Source organism: Amblyomma americanum, chromosome 5 (genome assembly GCF_052857255.1).
Source record: "Amblyomma americanum isolate KBUSLIRL-KWMA chromosome 5, ASM5285725v1, whole genome shotgun sequence".
Lineage (NCBI taxonomy): Eukaryota > Metazoa > Arthropoda > Arachnida > Ixodida > Ixodidae > Amblyomma > Amblyomma americanum.
In genome coordinates, this window is record NC_135501.1 from 197,809,678 (window position 1) to 197,826,776 (window position 17,099).

General features: G+C 45.6%; 1 protein-coding gene across 1 annotated transcript in view; it reads right to left on the reverse strand.

Annotated features, from left to right (window-relative positions):
* kst (spectrin beta chain, non-erythrocytic 5 kst) overlaps window positions 1-17,099 on the reverse strand; it is a 214,894-nt gene that overhangs the window by 7,682 nt on the left and 190,113 nt on the right. The window contains exons 64-76 of the mRNA XM_077666319.1: window positions 16,157-16,252; window positions 15,214-15,348; window positions 13,610-13,792; window positions 12,738-12,929; window positions 11,726-11,881; window positions 9,787-10,004; window positions 8,726-9,014; window positions 7,516-7,698; window positions 6,104-6,226; window positions 5,298-5,501; window positions 4,780-5,001; window positions 2,844-3,123; window positions 1,391-1,789 (exon numbers count right to left, since the gene is read on the reverse strand). Of these exons, the coding sequence (XP_077522445.1) occupies window positions 1,391-1,789; window positions 2,844-3,123; window positions 4,780-5,001; window positions 5,298-5,501; window positions 6,104-6,226; window positions 7,516-7,698; window positions 8,726-9,014; window positions 9,787-10,004; window positions 11,726-11,881; window positions 12,738-12,929; window positions 13,610-13,792; window positions 15,214-15,348; window positions 16,157-16,252 (2,680 nt within the window). The remainder of the gene's footprint in view (window positions 1-1,390; window positions 1,790-2,843; window positions 3,124-4,779; window positions 5,002-5,297; window positions 5,502-6,103; window positions 6,227-7,515; window positions 7,699-8,725; window positions 9,015-9,786; window positions 10,005-11,725; window positions 11,882-12,737; window positions 12,930-13,609; window positions 13,793-15,213; window positions 15,349-16,156; window positions 16,253-17,099) is intronic.

Here is a 17,099-nt window from a genome sequence, read left to right on the forward strand (position 1 = left end):
TTTTTTTTTATTTTCAGGCGCTGCTATCAGCCCTACCGTGCTCGGATCGTTTGGGTTAGTTTGGGGGGACTTTTAGGTTTTCATCACTATCTAGCACAGTCTGCTCCAAGCACTGCGATCGTCAGGATCGTTGTTTCTGTGGACCTACTGATAGTGCTTGTGTCACGACTTGCGATGGCATCCGCACGCGAACAATAGGATGCGATCAAGTTCTGCGCTAAACTCAATAAGAGTCTTGCCGACACCTACCAAATGATTCACCAAGCCTACCGGAATTCTGCTTTGTCATATTCTCAAGTTTAAAGGTAGTTGAAGGTGTTTAAGGCGGGCTGTGAAGACGGCGATGATGAATCCCGCTCTGAACGGCCATCAACGAGCAAAAGTGACGAAAATAAGTCTCGTGTTCGTGATCTCTTCAACACCGACCGTCGAATAAGCGTGCAAGTGATAGCAGAGGCTCTCAGTATTCCAAAAACAACCGTGCACGACATCGTAAGTATGTGGATGTGCTCGAGAAATTGTCGACACCTTCCAGGATGTGCACAGTGCATGGCAGACTCGCTGGCAGAAATGCGCAGGTGCCAAAGGGGACTAATTCGAAAAATTTTAAAACTTTGTAACAATATTTTGAATAAATTTTTTTCTATGGATAAAATTGCATTACTTTCCTGACACACCCTGTAGATTTTCATATTTCTTTCTGCGGGCTGACACCCCAAGTGTGATCTACACATACACATTTTGAAAATTTTAGGCGGCAGATCTTTGAAGGCCTTAGCATGGCCTCAATGAGTGAATGGTGGTGGAAGGCTAGTCATTATTTGCCAACAGCTTTGAACAGTGTTAGCAATGAGAAAGTCTGTCCTATTTCAACTATACATTCTGGAGAGCCAATAAGGTTCTCAAATTCCTATAGAGCCCTCACACCGTTGCAGCTGCATCCATTAGCAGGCCTGGAAAACCCGCTGTTGGATGAACTCCATTTTAAGTTTCCCAAGGTCTACAAAAGTTGTGAACCAAGCCAATTCAGATGCTATTAATATGACTGAGTGCTTTTCCAAGCTGACCTTCCCAAGCCAAGTCACTTTTTTTTTTAATATATATTAATCCTTCGTCAACAGTTCCAAGAGAAACTGGTATCTATAGATGGCCAAATCTGAGGCAATTCTTAACGGTTCTTCATTACTGGAGCTCGTGAGGAAGCATGAATGTTTAAAATTAACAGACGTCTAAGATGTCGGCTCTGCAACCCAACTTGCTACAGCAGTCTGTGGGCAAGTGAACCAGCCGAGAGAGCTTCAGACAAGCGACCAGGGGCCCTAACTTGAAGTGCGGGCAAAAGCCAGCTTTGGAAGTGACTAAATGCTTTCCAAGGAACCAGCGTCCATACCAGCATGGGAGCTGCCTCTTGATGGCAGTGTGCTGGAGTAGGACTGAGGTGAGGGAACCGTAGCGTTGTGTCCTCCCGACTGCTGAAACATCTGAATCTTGCTCTTGACCGACGAGGCTGAGCTGTCTGGAACGTCGACCGACGACGAACGAATGGATGAATTTCGGGGTGGGATCGGAGGCTTCTCTCTTTCAACTCTTGTCACCAATGGTGGCGCTGGCTGTGAGGTTGCCGCGGTTACGGCACCCTGAGGGTGGGACGACACCACCGAGTGTCTCATTTCCGGCGAGGAGCAGGGACTGGGTGTGGACGACTGGTCTCGTCTTCGCCTGTCAGCCAATGGCGTTCCACTCGTGTCGCTGTCCGCTGATGAAGGCGGTCGGTGCGACACGTTCGGTGCTGGTGGTGTGACAACGGCGTTGCCGCGACAGCAGATTGTAGACAGAAGCGGGAAGAGAAAGAAAAGGGTGGCACAGTCAGCAACGACAAGCTTGCCACGACAAGCCGTTCTTGTCAGCCACAGATGGTGAATGTTTTCGGGATGACGCAGGCGATGAGAGACAGAAGTTCCGCTTCGAAGTGGTGAGGAGAAGCCCGAGTCAAGACGAAGAACATGCAGCATGTGGCGGTACAGCCTCCATCCATGTCGCGTTTGAGACAGAGAGAGAACTTGCCGACAACCCAAGACGAAGAAAAGCCGTACTGTGCCAAGGGGTGCTCTTTTGATTTTTTCCCTTATGCTCCATACATGCAAGCGTTCACTTCAAAAGCAGCGTAAAGGCAAAAGGCATTGAAGAAAAACAACCTCCGCTCCCCCAGTCAAGACCATGTAATGTTTTGAATCAGTGCGACGTTATGTTGCTAGTGCGGTGTTATGGCGAAGCATTGCGGTGTTAGGCTGCACATTAGCAGTGCCGGGTCAAGAGCGGTGCATGTGAGAAGTACGGAATGCCAAATGGGGATGAAGAAGTGCTCAAAGTGAGGTGTCTGGCAGTCTAGTCCACTTAATATCTGCTTTTTATATGCGCTCATAAATACAAGAAACTGCAAAAACGTATACAGATATGGCACTCTTTCAACAGGGCTTACAATACAGGTGAAATCTGTCAGCTTCAACTATGGTAAGCTGTAAATGCAGATTTAATAAATGAATCAAAGTCATCTTGTGCGAGTTTATATGGTTCAGTAACCCTTCACATACTATCGTTGCTTTCAGTATATGAGGCATTTGAGTGTGATGGTCAGTTTACATGCAAAAGCAGCAAGGACAAAACGAACGTCAGACACACATCATGCACATAAACAAGGAATGACTAGTGCAGCATGCACAGAGTACACAAGAGGCGCATGCAGTGACAAGCAGCGACGACGTAGGTGGGATGTGCAAGATGTGGCTATAAACATCTGGGCAACAAAGACATAACAACCCCCTCCTGAATGCCCCCGCGCTTACCTGAGGCATTCAGACTTGTGCCCAGACCAGTGCTCTTACGGGCTTCGTCGTAACTGAGCAGCTGCAAGCTAGGTGGCAGTGCTGCATGGAAGGAGATCTTGTTGACCCAGTCACTCATGGACGTCTCACTGTTAGCCACAAACAGGAACTCGACGCCGTCGGCCAGCCTCAGTCGGAAGGCGTGCTTCTTTTTGGTGTAGTTGCTGGCCTTGGAGCACTGTGCCTGCAGCAGGCTGATGGGTGGCGACGCTGCATTGCTCTCCATGAAGCCCTCTTTGTCCTGAATGGGGTGTGGAACAGAGAACTACAAATTAAAAGGTGGTGCTGATTACCCATGGCAGGCTTCCAAAATGGGATCAAGAAGCAGATTATGGCCTCTAAAATGGTCCGTGTATAATTCTGTGTTGGTCAGTTGCCTACAGCAATGATACTACAAGGATACAAGCTGCCAGTTGACAATCACCTCCAGCAGCTGATGACAGAGTATGGCGAAACACATAGAAACTCAAAAGATGGCATGCTGGCCAAAATGTGACCAGCAAGGACCGATCCACGTTGCCACAACTCACGTCAGGAGCATTGCCGGGCAAACTTGGTGCCACTCTGACAAAGTACTGCTCGATAACTCCATCTACATGTGTAGGCATAACAAAGGTGTATTGAAAGTAAAATAAAGTGCCAGTAATAACAAGGTTGCTGCCATTCGGAAACCGTTACATTTGGCTAAAAATTTGAGTTGACTGCTTTTTGTTACTGAAAAAGAGTTTCTAGATAGCACATTTATAGTGAACTATTGTGTTCAGTACACGAAACTGAAATCTCCAACACTTAGGTACAGCATGGCCAGGTAGTGCATGCACACCATGGAACTGAAGAAGGCGAGACATCAGTCTTTCTGTGGCAGTGCAAGCAGCTCATGCTTGTGACATGATCCTCAAATTACAGTTAAACCTGGATGTAGCAAACCCCCACACAGCAAATTCCTCAATGTTACGAAGTTTCTCAATTTCCTAACAGCGCCCCCATAGAAGTGCATGCGTTTTGGGACCTCCACATAAAAAGGTGTCGTGGCGGTTGACCTTGATATAATGAACTCGCTGTGCTGACTGTTTGCTAGCTATTGCCTAGTTACTGAAAATTTGGCTAAAGCCTTGCTAAAGTTTCAGGATTGTAAAACAGATTCCATTGTCGATGGCTGTCACACGTCGGGAGTGAGGATGGTGGAGAATGTCGGCGCGCCGGCGATGCGAGGTGAAGAGTACGTTTCCTGAGGCAATGGTGACGGGCGGACCGAGAGCGGGAACGTGAATGAACCGGGTGTCTTCGCAGCCGGTCTAGATCTAGCAAAGCTGGTACAACTGCGCGCGCTCCCCTCTAGCCTAGGTGTGGGGCTTCAGACTCCCCCGCTCTCTGCACCCCATCGTAGCCGTGCTATGCAAACCGTGGTGGCGGCTGCCGCTGCAGTACTGCGAAATGTTTCTCTGTGTTTACGACCTCAACAGAGGGGTCACTGTAAATTTCTCAAGGTGTTTTCACCTACATTTATTTCCTATTTTGTTTTCGTTTTGCACTGTCCTCCCGAGTATTCATGTGAAAACTGCATATACAAAAATATGGATGTAACAAAATATCGGGGAGTTTTTAAAATTTTGTTACAATCAAGTTCAACTGTTCACTTATGTTTAGGAGTGAACAAAATCGAAACAATATCATTTACTGAAATCTGAAAAATTAAAACCTTTGAGCACCTATGTTTTAGTGATTGTCACGTCATAAACTCTTAAGAAACACACCCCTCTATTGCGAGTCTAGAGTGGCACTGTCGAAAGTGGCACTTCATGATGTGCTGTGCAGTAAAAGCGGCACTACACTTTTACCACTGAGAAAGGGGGAACACACTGTCAGGGCAGAGTACTACAAGACAAGGACGACTTGCCTTGAAGAAGCAGAGCAGCTGACCACACAGCACCGTGTAGAAGGTCTTCCACGAGCGCATGGTGGCCTTCTTGCCTCCAGACTGCAGCTCATGCTTGCGGTCCAGGAAGCCCTCCATCTCCACAGCCGGCAGACCGGCGGCAGTGCGCGAGCGCCGGAAACTCTGGGCTCGGCGACGTGTGGTGAAGCTGGGAGTGCGCTTCAACTTCTTGCCCAATTCCACCTGAAAGCAGAGCGACAGGCCCAAAAACAACAGAGGTCATCAAACTGCCACATCAATATGCCATGAACAGAGACTGATTCCAGGGGTAGCACTTGGAGGGGCGGTAATCCTATTTGTGCGATGAGTTTCTGAACTTTTTCTGTGGTGAAATAATACGGGCCAATGTTCTCGAAAGAGAGAGGTTGCCTTCCCCTTTAATCTGTCCCTGCACTCCTTGCAAGGTTGGCAACCCCATCAGTGCATTACTCTACTGTGCATCCTGCAAAGATGATGAATGAACAGAAGCAAAAACTCACCTTCATACTCTCGGCCCGTTTCACTGGTGATGCTCCAGGAGTGGCAAGTGTGCTCATGGCCTTACGGTCACTGTCCAGCGACCTCTGGGATGGTGACTTGACCAGGCCACCAACGTACGATGGGGCAAGTTCACCGTTGTTTTCAGCGCTTAGCTGAGAAGAGTCCAGGGCTCCGCGGCGAAGGCCATCTTCACGCATGCGCTCCTACAAAAAAATAAATAAATAATAAAGGAATAAATTAGACAACAACTGTAAACTGGTGCATCATGCTGTAACCAATACATTTTTATGACTTTGGAAGAGACAGGTGGTTTACTCAGAGTACGCCAGATACTGCTGACTCCTCAATGAAACAATGCTGATAAACAAGGGAAGCTGTAAACATGATGATTACATGAGATTGCATGATGAGCAAATTATAGAAACTGATTGGAATATTAAGAAAACGAAGCCATCTGAAGAAGAAAAAAAGTTAATGCTCTCTCACCCAATTTTTTAATCACTGTTCCAGTACACAGGCACTGACTTATCAGTTTTGCTGATGCTTTACAACAGATTACATTTTTGCTTACGTTGGTGCTGTAGTACTTGCAGCAACAGACTCTGCCTTGCTTGAACAATCTAACCATTCTAGATGCGAATAAAGATGAGTGATGAACCTCTTTAGCACAATGCAATGACAGGACTGGGTCGCATTTTAGCATGTAATGCTTATCACTACGCCAAGCCTGCCCACTCCTTCAGATTCTTTGAAATATATCTTTCAGCTGTCACCTCACAACAAATGTACACCATGTCAAACTCACATCCAGAATCCTCTGGTGTTCCTTGCGCTTCATGGCGTCCACCCTGTCTTGCTCCCGTTTCTGTTCCTCCACTCGGAACATTTCCTCTTCTTCCTGCTTCAGCCTCTTGAATGCCTCTTCCAACTGAGGTGTCCACAAAGGTAAACAAATCAGGAAGCAAGAGATCACGACAAAAATACTCATGGCTGACCAAAAATTCAAAACAGGCTTAAAATTTGTTTCAGCATAACATTCATAAAGCGCACATAGAGAAATTCTCGCAATGTTCCTATCTCTGTGCTTGGTCTGACAGAAGTGTGCGGCCACCGCGGATGTTTAAGAAAAAGAGCACAAATTTGCGGCAAGGGAAAAGCAATAGATTAGGATGATAGAAATATAAATAAAAAATCAAAAAACGATTTGTACTTTCGCTCAGTACACATCTGCAGCCCTGTCAGTGCTTGCAATTTCTATCGAAGGATTCAAAAGTGGCGGCCACAGATCGCTTTACAACATTCCAGAAATGCGTTTCTTGGACTGTGACAAATGCACATGAGCAAGCCTTCCACACAGTTCAATGTCGAACAAACGCTTTGGCTATCAAGTTGCTTGGGAAAAAGTTTTATACCTCACTAAACTCTAGCCCCAACCCCCCCAGCCCCCACCCCCGCCCTCCCGAAAAATAAAGTTGACTCCAAATAAAGTCACTGCTGCTGCTCACCCCCCGTCATCCTGGCTAGCCAAAGGCAAAAGATGTTAAGATGTGCGTCTTTAGTGAATTTTTTGTTGTGTAGCTTCCAGTTTCCCGCAGCATTGCAGCACGGGCGCAGCTCAAAGTAACAGATGCAAAACGGCATAGTCAGAAAGCTAGTATATATATCAAAGGCAATAAAATGGCACACTTCCAACAATCACGTGTGGCCCAGATGACAAGCCTGGTAAGCGGAAAACCAGACTGCAAACAGTCCTGTAGTTTCAGATTCTGGCATGATGCATGCTCCGGAAGTCACCAGAACTTTGCTCTCACACTGTCTATTGTTCAACAGTGCAAGCGAATATCAGCACGAGCGAGCCGGGTAAATGGCAAGCTGTTTGAATTTTCATTTCTTTTCCTGACACATAGAGCTCCATGGATCCTGGCGGAAACGGCACGAGGCGCAAGCCACCCGCAACTTGTCCGAAACTACCTTAGACCCTGCAAATAGGTTGTCTTTGCATCTAAGTCGAGCCCCTCCCATTTCAGATGGTCACTTCATTAAAAGAAAAAGAAAAAAGGCCGGCCTTTGACTTATATGTGGCAATTATACACAGTAAAACCTCTCACAAATGCTGCCTGGTGGATGACGTGAGAGTGGCATCCGACTTTACTATAATCTGATCATCAAAGAGCTTGGCTCTGCTAACCGATTCAGCCCAACTGCACAAGAGCGTACCTTGGTGATGCGTTTGACTGTGTCGAAGCGGTCCTCTTGGGCCTCGACAGTCTTCATGAAGTCATCGTGCTTGCGGATCAGTTCCTCCACTGCCGAGATGGAGTCGGCACGGTCATCGTCACGGAGGAATGCCTCTCGGCTTGCCAGCCAGGTTTCCAGTTGGTCAGCGTCACGGAGGAACAGCTGGAACACACAAGGACTAGCTTGGTATGCAGGCACTAGGAAGCCTCAGTCAAATGCAGGTGCTGGAAACTACTAAACCAGTTTCTTTAAGCCTATCAAAAAAATACAAATGCCTAACATAAAAGTGAAAATTAATCAATACAGGCAGCAGCTCTGCATGCAAATGGTTTTTATCACAGGTTCACATACTGGGAACACAAACACAAACATAAGAAAAATTTTCTCAGCCTTAGCGCTCTCATTTGTTCAAGTTCAAATTTTGCACAGAGGTGGGATTTAGTGGTAGTTTTCACTATGTTTGAGTCGGGTACTTGCCTGAGTCGGTGAGAATTTAAATTCCACACCGCATGCGGTGACGCCAATCCAAAAAGATAGTTTGCAACAGTTGTACCAGCAGCGGCAGTGCTTGTCGGCAGGAGAATGACAAAAGCAGACAAATGCGAGACGTGACACAAAGAGCGCTTCTCAGCCTTTCGGGGGTGGGAGACGGTGCTGCTGGCACTGCTGCTGGCACAGCTGGTGCAAAGGCGTCCTTTATGATCCGGTGCCGCCGTATACAACGCAGACTTTCTATTAATTTTCACCGATCCAGGCAAGTACCCAAACCAAACGTTGTATAAATCAAAATTTTCCACAAAATGCAACTTCTGTAAGAAATCTTAGCCCAAACAAGCGAGCGGTTAAACCGGGATAATTTTTTTTCAATTTTCTCTGAGTGACGCAACACTCGGTATTCATTAAAGCCACCACATAAACATGCACCAAAGGTTCAACAAGATTCTAAATGACGCCTATCATATGTTGATACCAGGAGGAAGCAGCTGAAAATATTATTCACATTATGCGCCAGCAAACCACAAGCAGGCAGCAGAGCGGGACTGACTCCTTGCGTAGGTATGGCCCAGTCTACCGTAATTGTTCTCCTTTAGACTCTCCTCCCTGTCAGTTTACTATTCTTTGTCCTTTTTTCGAGCGGATTCCCAGTTAATGGCTGTCACCACAGCCCGTTCAAGAACCCACCACTCACCTGCAAGTCCAGGCTTTGGTCGTAGACCTCTTGCCGTCGCTCCCATGTGTGCTCGAGCGTCTTGCGTGAGTCGGAGAGGCGCCGAATGCGGTCCCGCACCTCCTCAGCCATGAAGTGGCCACCGGCAATGATCTTCTCACCAGTGGCGACGAAACGCGAAAAGCTGTCGGCACGAGCGTCCATCTCGGCTTTGTGCTCACGGTGGCGTGCCAGGAGGGCTTCGGCGCCAGTCACGTCACGTGCCAGCTCGTCTGATGTGATGCGTGCTGTGATGTCGTTCATCCATGCCCTGAAATATCGAAAAGCAGGAGGGACAACAACTTAAACACGCCAAGCAGTAATGAGCGACCGATGGCAACACAAAACAGGCAAGCAAAGAAGAAAGAATCGACGTACACAAGTGCTGGAATCTAACTGAAATTTTCATTTTGAACAGTGCACTCATGTACACAAGACCCAAACAATAACAAAAAGAAAGTATACAAACTGGCATTGTTAGCTATCCCATGCCTTGTGATCACCGTTATACAATACAACCTAATTCTTTTTTTTTTTCCCACAATGGTGTGCAGCCTTGCTTTGCACATGTGCTTTAAATGCTGTTCTGTTGCTGTCACTACAATTTCATCTATCCGTTCCTTATTTTTATCACATGGAGAAAGTTCCATTCCAATTGTGATGTTAGGATCTTCCCTTGAAAATGGCAAGAAGGTCAGCTTCTTTCCAATCTTAACCACAACAAGAAGAGCATAAAACATTACTGCTGCCATGCTTGCATTGCCGTGACAGGGTTACTTTCTTTCCTTAGCTCTTAGAAACAAGCTCACATAAGCTGCATTGAAAGGCTAGCACTTTCGGGTTCAAGTGAAAGGATAAAGTACATTTATGGTCCAATGAAGAATCATTTCATCCTTATGAACATAATGCAGCAAGGTGAAGCAGTGGACAAGTAAAGCAGCACCATTTGTAGAACCGCATGACACTTGCAGGGTGAAATGCGACTTCATTGTAGCGGGTTGAAAGAACTACGAAAAGTGGATAAGCACAGGCTCAAGACTCACATGAGTTCCCGATACTCGTCGAAGTATGCCTGCAGTTGCTCGGCCTGGTGCAGCTTTTCGCCACGCTCTCGCGATCGGTTCATCAGGGCACTCCACGCTTCAGCCACCTCATCCTGCTTGGCCTCGATATGCTCCCGTGCGTCAGGGAACGTCTCAGCCAAACGCCGAGCTTCACGAAGCAAGGTCTCCACTTGCTCCCTCACGGCTGCTAGGTCTCGCTGCAAAGGGTCAAAGTAATCAGTGCGTCGCCACAGATTACATGCTGTAGTCCAGTCCGTAACTGGAATGTCGCTACTAGTTACAGATTTTCATAACACTGTGTGCATGCCATGCAAGGAAAAAGCAATAGTCAATGATTTCTCTACTGTGTTCGACAAGGTTCAACAAGGGGAAAGCTCAAATGGCAAACTGGCCCGCCTTAGGGTCTATACTCCATTTCGTACACAGCTGGCAACGCTGCCAAAGCTAGCGTGTCTGTTCACGCAGGCTAAGTCCGTGACCAAAAAGTAGTTTGCCATACAACCACAGTGACCACCGATGTATGCAATTGCGAAAAATCTCAAGTACCGTGAACGGCAACCTCCTGCACTTCGTTTTACCTTTTGCCATGTTTTCATCCTGTGACTCATCGAGACTTCTAGCAGCAAGAATGACATGTGGTGGTATTATACATGGCTCATAGGGACAATCGCTCTTACTCAATCCGCACATAAAAAGCAGTTCACACTCGGTGAACATTGTAGTCATAGGGCCCGAACACTGAGCGCTTCGTAGTTTTGACCGTGATTTTAAGTCCTAGCACATAGTTTTACACCACTCTGTTCAAACACTCAGTGAGGATTCGAGAAGGACAAATGATACGCGGCAGAGTCATATTGTTTTGCAGACGGACTACATCCACAGCCTCCGCAGCATTGCCTGCTATATATGAAACGAAGTATAGACAAAAGTGCAGCGATATTCTGCTCCTCAATATACAGGGAAGATAGAAGTGCCCAAATTGCAAATTCAAGTCAAAATTTTCCTCTTTGAGCAGTTTTCACTGAGATTTTAGTCGAGAGAAAATTTTTCTAAAAAATTTGAGAGTAAACTCAGCTGCGCAAACATACAATCCCAGGTCAGGTGTTAGCATAATTTGATGCACACCAGAGTGCACCAAGTGCAAGTAAGTTTCTCTGTGTATTAAAACCAGTGTTTAATGCAAAACAACAATGCACAATTAGGTAAGAGTGGGGCACAAACAGATGAGTTGAAAAATAAGTGATTCATGAGTCAATCTCAATCATGCAAAGTGACACTGGTATGCAACCAGTTTCCTGCCAACTACTGATCGGTTAAGTTGAAATCATGAGCAATGACACTGAAGCAGTTCATGTCATGTTTCATGTCATGTCAAGTAGTCATGTCAAGCATCTTTCATGTCATGTTTCATGTCATGTGAAGCAGTTCATGTCATGTTGAGTTCCATAGCCTAAAGTTTTAGCTGTACACTGCAGCTGGAGCTAGTCTCTTGCTCCTGCTGTATGGTGTTGGTCGAGGAGGTTACAAAGACAAGAAAGGCACAGTAACTGCTTCGCTCCGAGTGGAAACACAAACTGCTTGACAAGAGAAGGGATAAACGGAATGAAAAGGGATGGTGTGAAGAAGTGCAGGAGCATCGCGTTCCAAAATGCATGACAGCACGCAGACTGAGTGCTTCACACCTACCTAGCTTAAGCCACCTCCAAGCCGAACATCTAAGGAACGAAAGTAAGCAAAGTACAGTGCATGCAGAGGCATCATACTGAGTTCGACCTGAAGCTTGTAGCCACCTGCACATGCACTGCGCAAATGCAAGTTTTCAGAACGAAAACAGGGCAAATTGAAAAGAGAAGTCCAAGATTTGTTTGTGAGGGAAACGAAAACCCGTCAGCCGATGAAAAAACAAAACGAGACCCACCTGGAATCCCTCGTGATGCCGGCTGAGGGCCTGAATGCTCTCCATGTCCTGGCCGAAGTCTTCGTTCAGCAACACTGCCTCCTTCTCGTAGATCCAGCTGATGGTCTCGTCCGCATTGCGGTCAAACGTGTGCACCTGCCTGGCTCCGGCCAGAGCCTGCATGGGCACCAGATGAACCGTCATGGACGTTTGTGGTTTGCGTGCTCATGATATCCACACACCCCAGAGAGTTAATCATTACTTGATAGATTCTTACACGCCAGAGCAACATCTTTCGAATCTGGGCTTGGAGGTACACCACAGGGGAAGACTCCAAACTGATTTCAACCACTGATTTCAACCACCGAGGGCTCTTTAATGTGCAGCGAAATTTTTGTATATACAGGTGCTTTCGCATTTAAACCTCTATCGACACTACCAAACTCGCTAACTCAAGCTCACCACCAAGTACAATGCATGCCGGCTAACAAGAATTAACTGATATTTTAGTGAATAAAATACACAAAAGACCCTTCTTTCAAGAAGCAAACATACCTAGCAAACAGATGACATGGCTGAAAATTTTAATTTCAATTTAATGGCAATTGAAGAGCTGGAAGTAAATGCATACATAAAACATTGTGCAGATGTCTTTGTACACACGACTGGAGAGTGAACGTGAAATATGATACAAAATAGAGCAATAGCGCACCCAGCGCTAACCCCAATAATCATTCAGACTGGCGAGAATGCACAAATGCTAATGCATCAAATGGCTGTGCAGTATCAAGAAATTACATGACTGTTAAATACAAATACAAAAAAAAAACCCCTGCCTTCGAATTTTTCCCATTTCCTTTTTCTATAGGCTTTGGGTGCCCTGCTTCTTTAAAACCAAGAGAAACACACCTTCAAATATTCTTCAAGGTTCCTCGAAAGCCTGAAGGTAGGCTACGGAGAGCTAGAACATTAACAGAGCAAAAACTCGCAGCAACCCAATGCAAACAGATAAAAGAGCCAGTGAGAAACGCACGTCTTGCCGAGAGGCCGCGCACTCCTTGCATTCGTCCCAGAGCTTGGCAACCTCGGCGCAGCGCTTGGCCACGGCCTCACTCTGTGGGTGGCGCTCGGCAATCAGGGTGCGCCCCAGCTGCTGGACAAGCCGCACTCGGTCCTCGCTCCCTTGCAGCGTCGTCAGGAATGCGTCAAACTTCTGCATCAGGATCTGCATCCCACAACATGCACGTACGTCACGTCTGTGTCGTTTATTCACGCTTTGTGCACTGTCCCAGCGCGGATGACTACAAAATGCAGTGGCCTGTTCGCTCACCAACACTGCATTTCTGAAAACTTAATTGCAGCACCACCTCACAAACTCCACTGCAGAGCACCAAATAAGAAAGCCTAAATACCAGAAAATTTGAATATCATGAAGCCTGACAGTTACAAAAACAATAAGGACAATTACACAAACAAGATAGAACTATACAGCACTTGGAAGTATGATACACTGCACATGCATTGGATTTCCGCATCATTCTGAAAACGTATGTGAAGTCTGAATGACCATGAAGCTATCATGACATATGTGCTGTAGGTGTCAAAGGTGAGAGCATGCCTTCAGCCAGCCACGCGCACAAAACATATGACATGAAGGTTATAACACTCATCCCGACAGCAGCAAGCCTACAAAACTAAGCTGGCCATTTTCTTGCCACATCAAACAAATACGCATGCGTAGCATGGAAAAGTTCTAAACCTGCAACAGTTATAAATGCAGCTCCTTCTATACCTAAGGTATTCCGCAAACCAAGTTCAGTCTATCACTGCAGACTTTCAATGCTAGCGACTACGGCAGTCTGAGGTAGGCTCTTAAAGCGAAATACATTCGAGGTGTTCGCTCACTTCAACACGCTCAAGGTCAGTTCCGTAGTCCTCGGAGCCTGCGATGGCCGTCTGCGTCTGAATCCAGTGCAGAACTTCGTCCGTTTCCCGCAGGAACGTGTAGAACTTGGCACTCTCGGACAGCTTCCAGCGCCGCTCGGCAATCTGCTTCTTCAGCCTCGTGTACAGATCTTCCAGCTCTTTCTGCTCAGGACAGGCAGAAAAGAAAAAAAAAAGATTCACAGTTGCTATTCTTTGACGTGTGGCCCCTACAATACCACAATGTGAAACAAAAGCAGAAAGTATGTAGAATTTAAAAAAGTACTTCTTCACTGATGCAGCAGTTAACTCTAGAGGTATATTTACAGTAAAATCTCGATGACGCAAATCTCACCGGGTGCAGACAATACTTGTATCATCTAAAACAAGCAAAATTCATAAGCAGAAGCATAGGAAATACGTTAACACAGATCTGTTTATGGCTGATGGGATTTACTTGCAGTAGTAGGTCACCATTGAGCGTTTGCGGTGCGTACCGTGTGTCTGGCGATTGTATGTAGGCGATGTGCGGGCCGCAATAAGCATTCGAGGGTGCGGTCACGGCTCGCACGTTCATATAATGGTGGGGAGAACGTTCGTAACACCTGAAATTCTAGTCACAGCACACAATGCAGTCTGGCCATCGTCCAGGAAATTTTACGAATTCGCATCATCCCAAAATTCATATCAACTGTGCCAAAATCTTGGCAGATGTATGGCGTTACACATTCCGCAGAGTGCGAACTCATGCAAGAGTTATACTTGCAGAAAGATTCGAGCAAGAACGGAAAGACTGGCAAAGAACAACAAAAAAGATAAACACAATTTTATCACAATAAAAACAAAATAAATGAGAGGATAGCTGGTAGTTAACTACGTAATAAAGAGTGGGAAACAAATAATGGTTATCGCTCAGTTCCAGCAAACCCTTCTACAAAAGGAACCTGCCATATCTGTAAAGTCAGTATGTTTCAGCGCACAAGTTTTTAGAACCCATATCACTACCTAATACACTTTAAACTGTCTTGGAAAGTAATTAATACGAATAAAGTAAAAAATTAGGGGATGCTTAAGTTACCTTAGGAGTTGAGTGCAATGACATTAGAAGCAACGTTGCTGCTACATGTTTGTGTCTGCGTCAGTTGTTTCATCATATAAACAACATTGTCACTGCCATCGCATCTGTATTTGCACACATAGAATCATGCACTGAGTGAATACACTGAAAACCAGTCCCAACCCCTTTGTCTCGCCCTTTACTGGTTGCGGCTACCCCGTGTTTTTTTAAGCTTTGACTTATCGCATCATGGTCATGTGACCTTGAAATGTCATTGCCCTCGGAACCAATCATCAACCTTTGTGACCAATGCAAAACACAAAATAGCACAATGTGAGCGCTACACTGGCCAGGCAGCTAACAACCTGGTGGGCAGGTTACAACCTGACACAATGGGCAGGCTTTGATGATGTCACGAGGTCACGTGACCTTCCTCAATTAATTGGAAACTTTTGTGAAAAACGCGGGACATGAAATTCCATGATGGGAAGTCTAATGCTTTCGCATTAAAACTGTGAGATGCACTTGCCATTCTGTCGCTGATGTTGGCACTGTCAAAGTGACCCCTGTCGACAAGCTCTGTGCTCTGCTTCATCAACCGGGTGATGTTGGCATTGAAGCCGTCGACGTCACGGTCAATACCGTCCAGCTTCTTCGTCAGTGCCTGAAGAAGGTGCCAATTCAATACATTAAAAGCAGCCCTTCATCTACAAAGGATCCATGAAAGTTGGTTTACAAGCACCACCACGAAGCAAGATGAAGGCAAGGAAAATGCAACTCAGGTCTACAGCAATGACTTGGGTCATGAAAAAAAAGTATCAATATAGAATATTATCTGTGACATCACACACTAAGAAATTAAGCTCAATTTTTGCACAGTTTCTATTATTCAATACTATCCAATATTATTCAATATCAGTGAATTTTGTAGCAATTAATAGAACATGAATTAATTTGCAGTGCACATGCACAAGCAGAAATCACACCAGCTTAAAGAATAAAAATATATATATTTTTCTCAACACAGTATTGTTTCGTGAAAGACTACACACCACATTTACTCACATTATAGGTATACTTTTTATGCCAAGAAATCTGCAAAAAGTTTAGCAATGCATTTATTATCCTAGATAATGTATTAGAAAAAATTTAAATATTTGACAACAGAATTAGCGGGTGCATGTCTACATACAAATAACTTTCCAAATGCCTAATTCAAAGTTTACGACTTGTATTATGCCTCAGAATCTTCGGCAAGATGTGTGCATGCTTCGACTTTAGAAAGGTACTATAATTAAGCACGTATGATCAGGGAGGCACTGAAGAACTGAAAGAGCCAAATATAAGCAAGAAAAATGTTGTCCCATGAAACAAATAGCTCAGTTAAACACAAGTTAAACAAGGCAAAACACGATTCTCGGTTACTGCTGCCATGACTGTAGTCCTAATGGTGACCAAATCACTCGACCTACCAGGACAGAATCTTCGTCCTTCCCAAGGTCTGGGCTGTTGACTACAAGGAACTTCTCTTCCATCCAGGCCTCAGCTTCAGTAGCTTCACTATAGAACTGGGGAATAAAATTTAAGAATGCAGCGCAACCACAAATGCTAAAATATTAAAGAAAAAAAACAGCTACACAACAGTTTTGAGATATGCAAAGACATGCACGCTCATAATTATGTACAATACTAAGGTATGACCCATGAACTCGCAAAATGTGTTCCAGAAAATAAATGTCCGCCAAATTTCTTGATTTCTCTTATTAATTCTTGCCACAGGTCATCTTGATCCAGAAAGCATATAGACCTTTCCAGTAAAGGCTCCCTGGGCGCTGCCACATTGCTTGCTGGGCTCTTGTGTGCACACCACACTAGCGTGGTGGAAGTGGCAATGGAACCGGTTTGCAACACTTTACAGAGGGGGAGCTCGACATGTCCCTCGCCTGATGGAAAGGTCTATACTCCTAATCCATGCAAAAATCATAACTAAAGCCAAAATACAAAAAAAATCTCCCTCTAGAGATGTCAAGAAGTGACCTCTACCACACTCCCATCAGGCCTACAGGGTAAGGGTTGAGCTGATTTGAACAGCAAAAGAAATACCACAAAATAAAAATTAGCAGGCACCTAGACAACGCCCAGCTTGGGTTCCGAGAGCACAAGGAGCCCATCAAACACTTCCAGTTTGGTGAAGTCACTTCCGATTGTCCCTTCCGGTTAGTGACGGCAAATCCGCTTTGGTGACGTCACGTGGCATGTGACATCACACTCACTCAGTGACGACGAGTCATGACATGACATGCTTGACATGACCACACACGATGTGTCAGTGATGACGTCATCAGGTGTGACACAAAACAATGACACCGCCAAACGCCAAAGCTCCTTACGCTTTCGCATAAGGAACTAAACTGG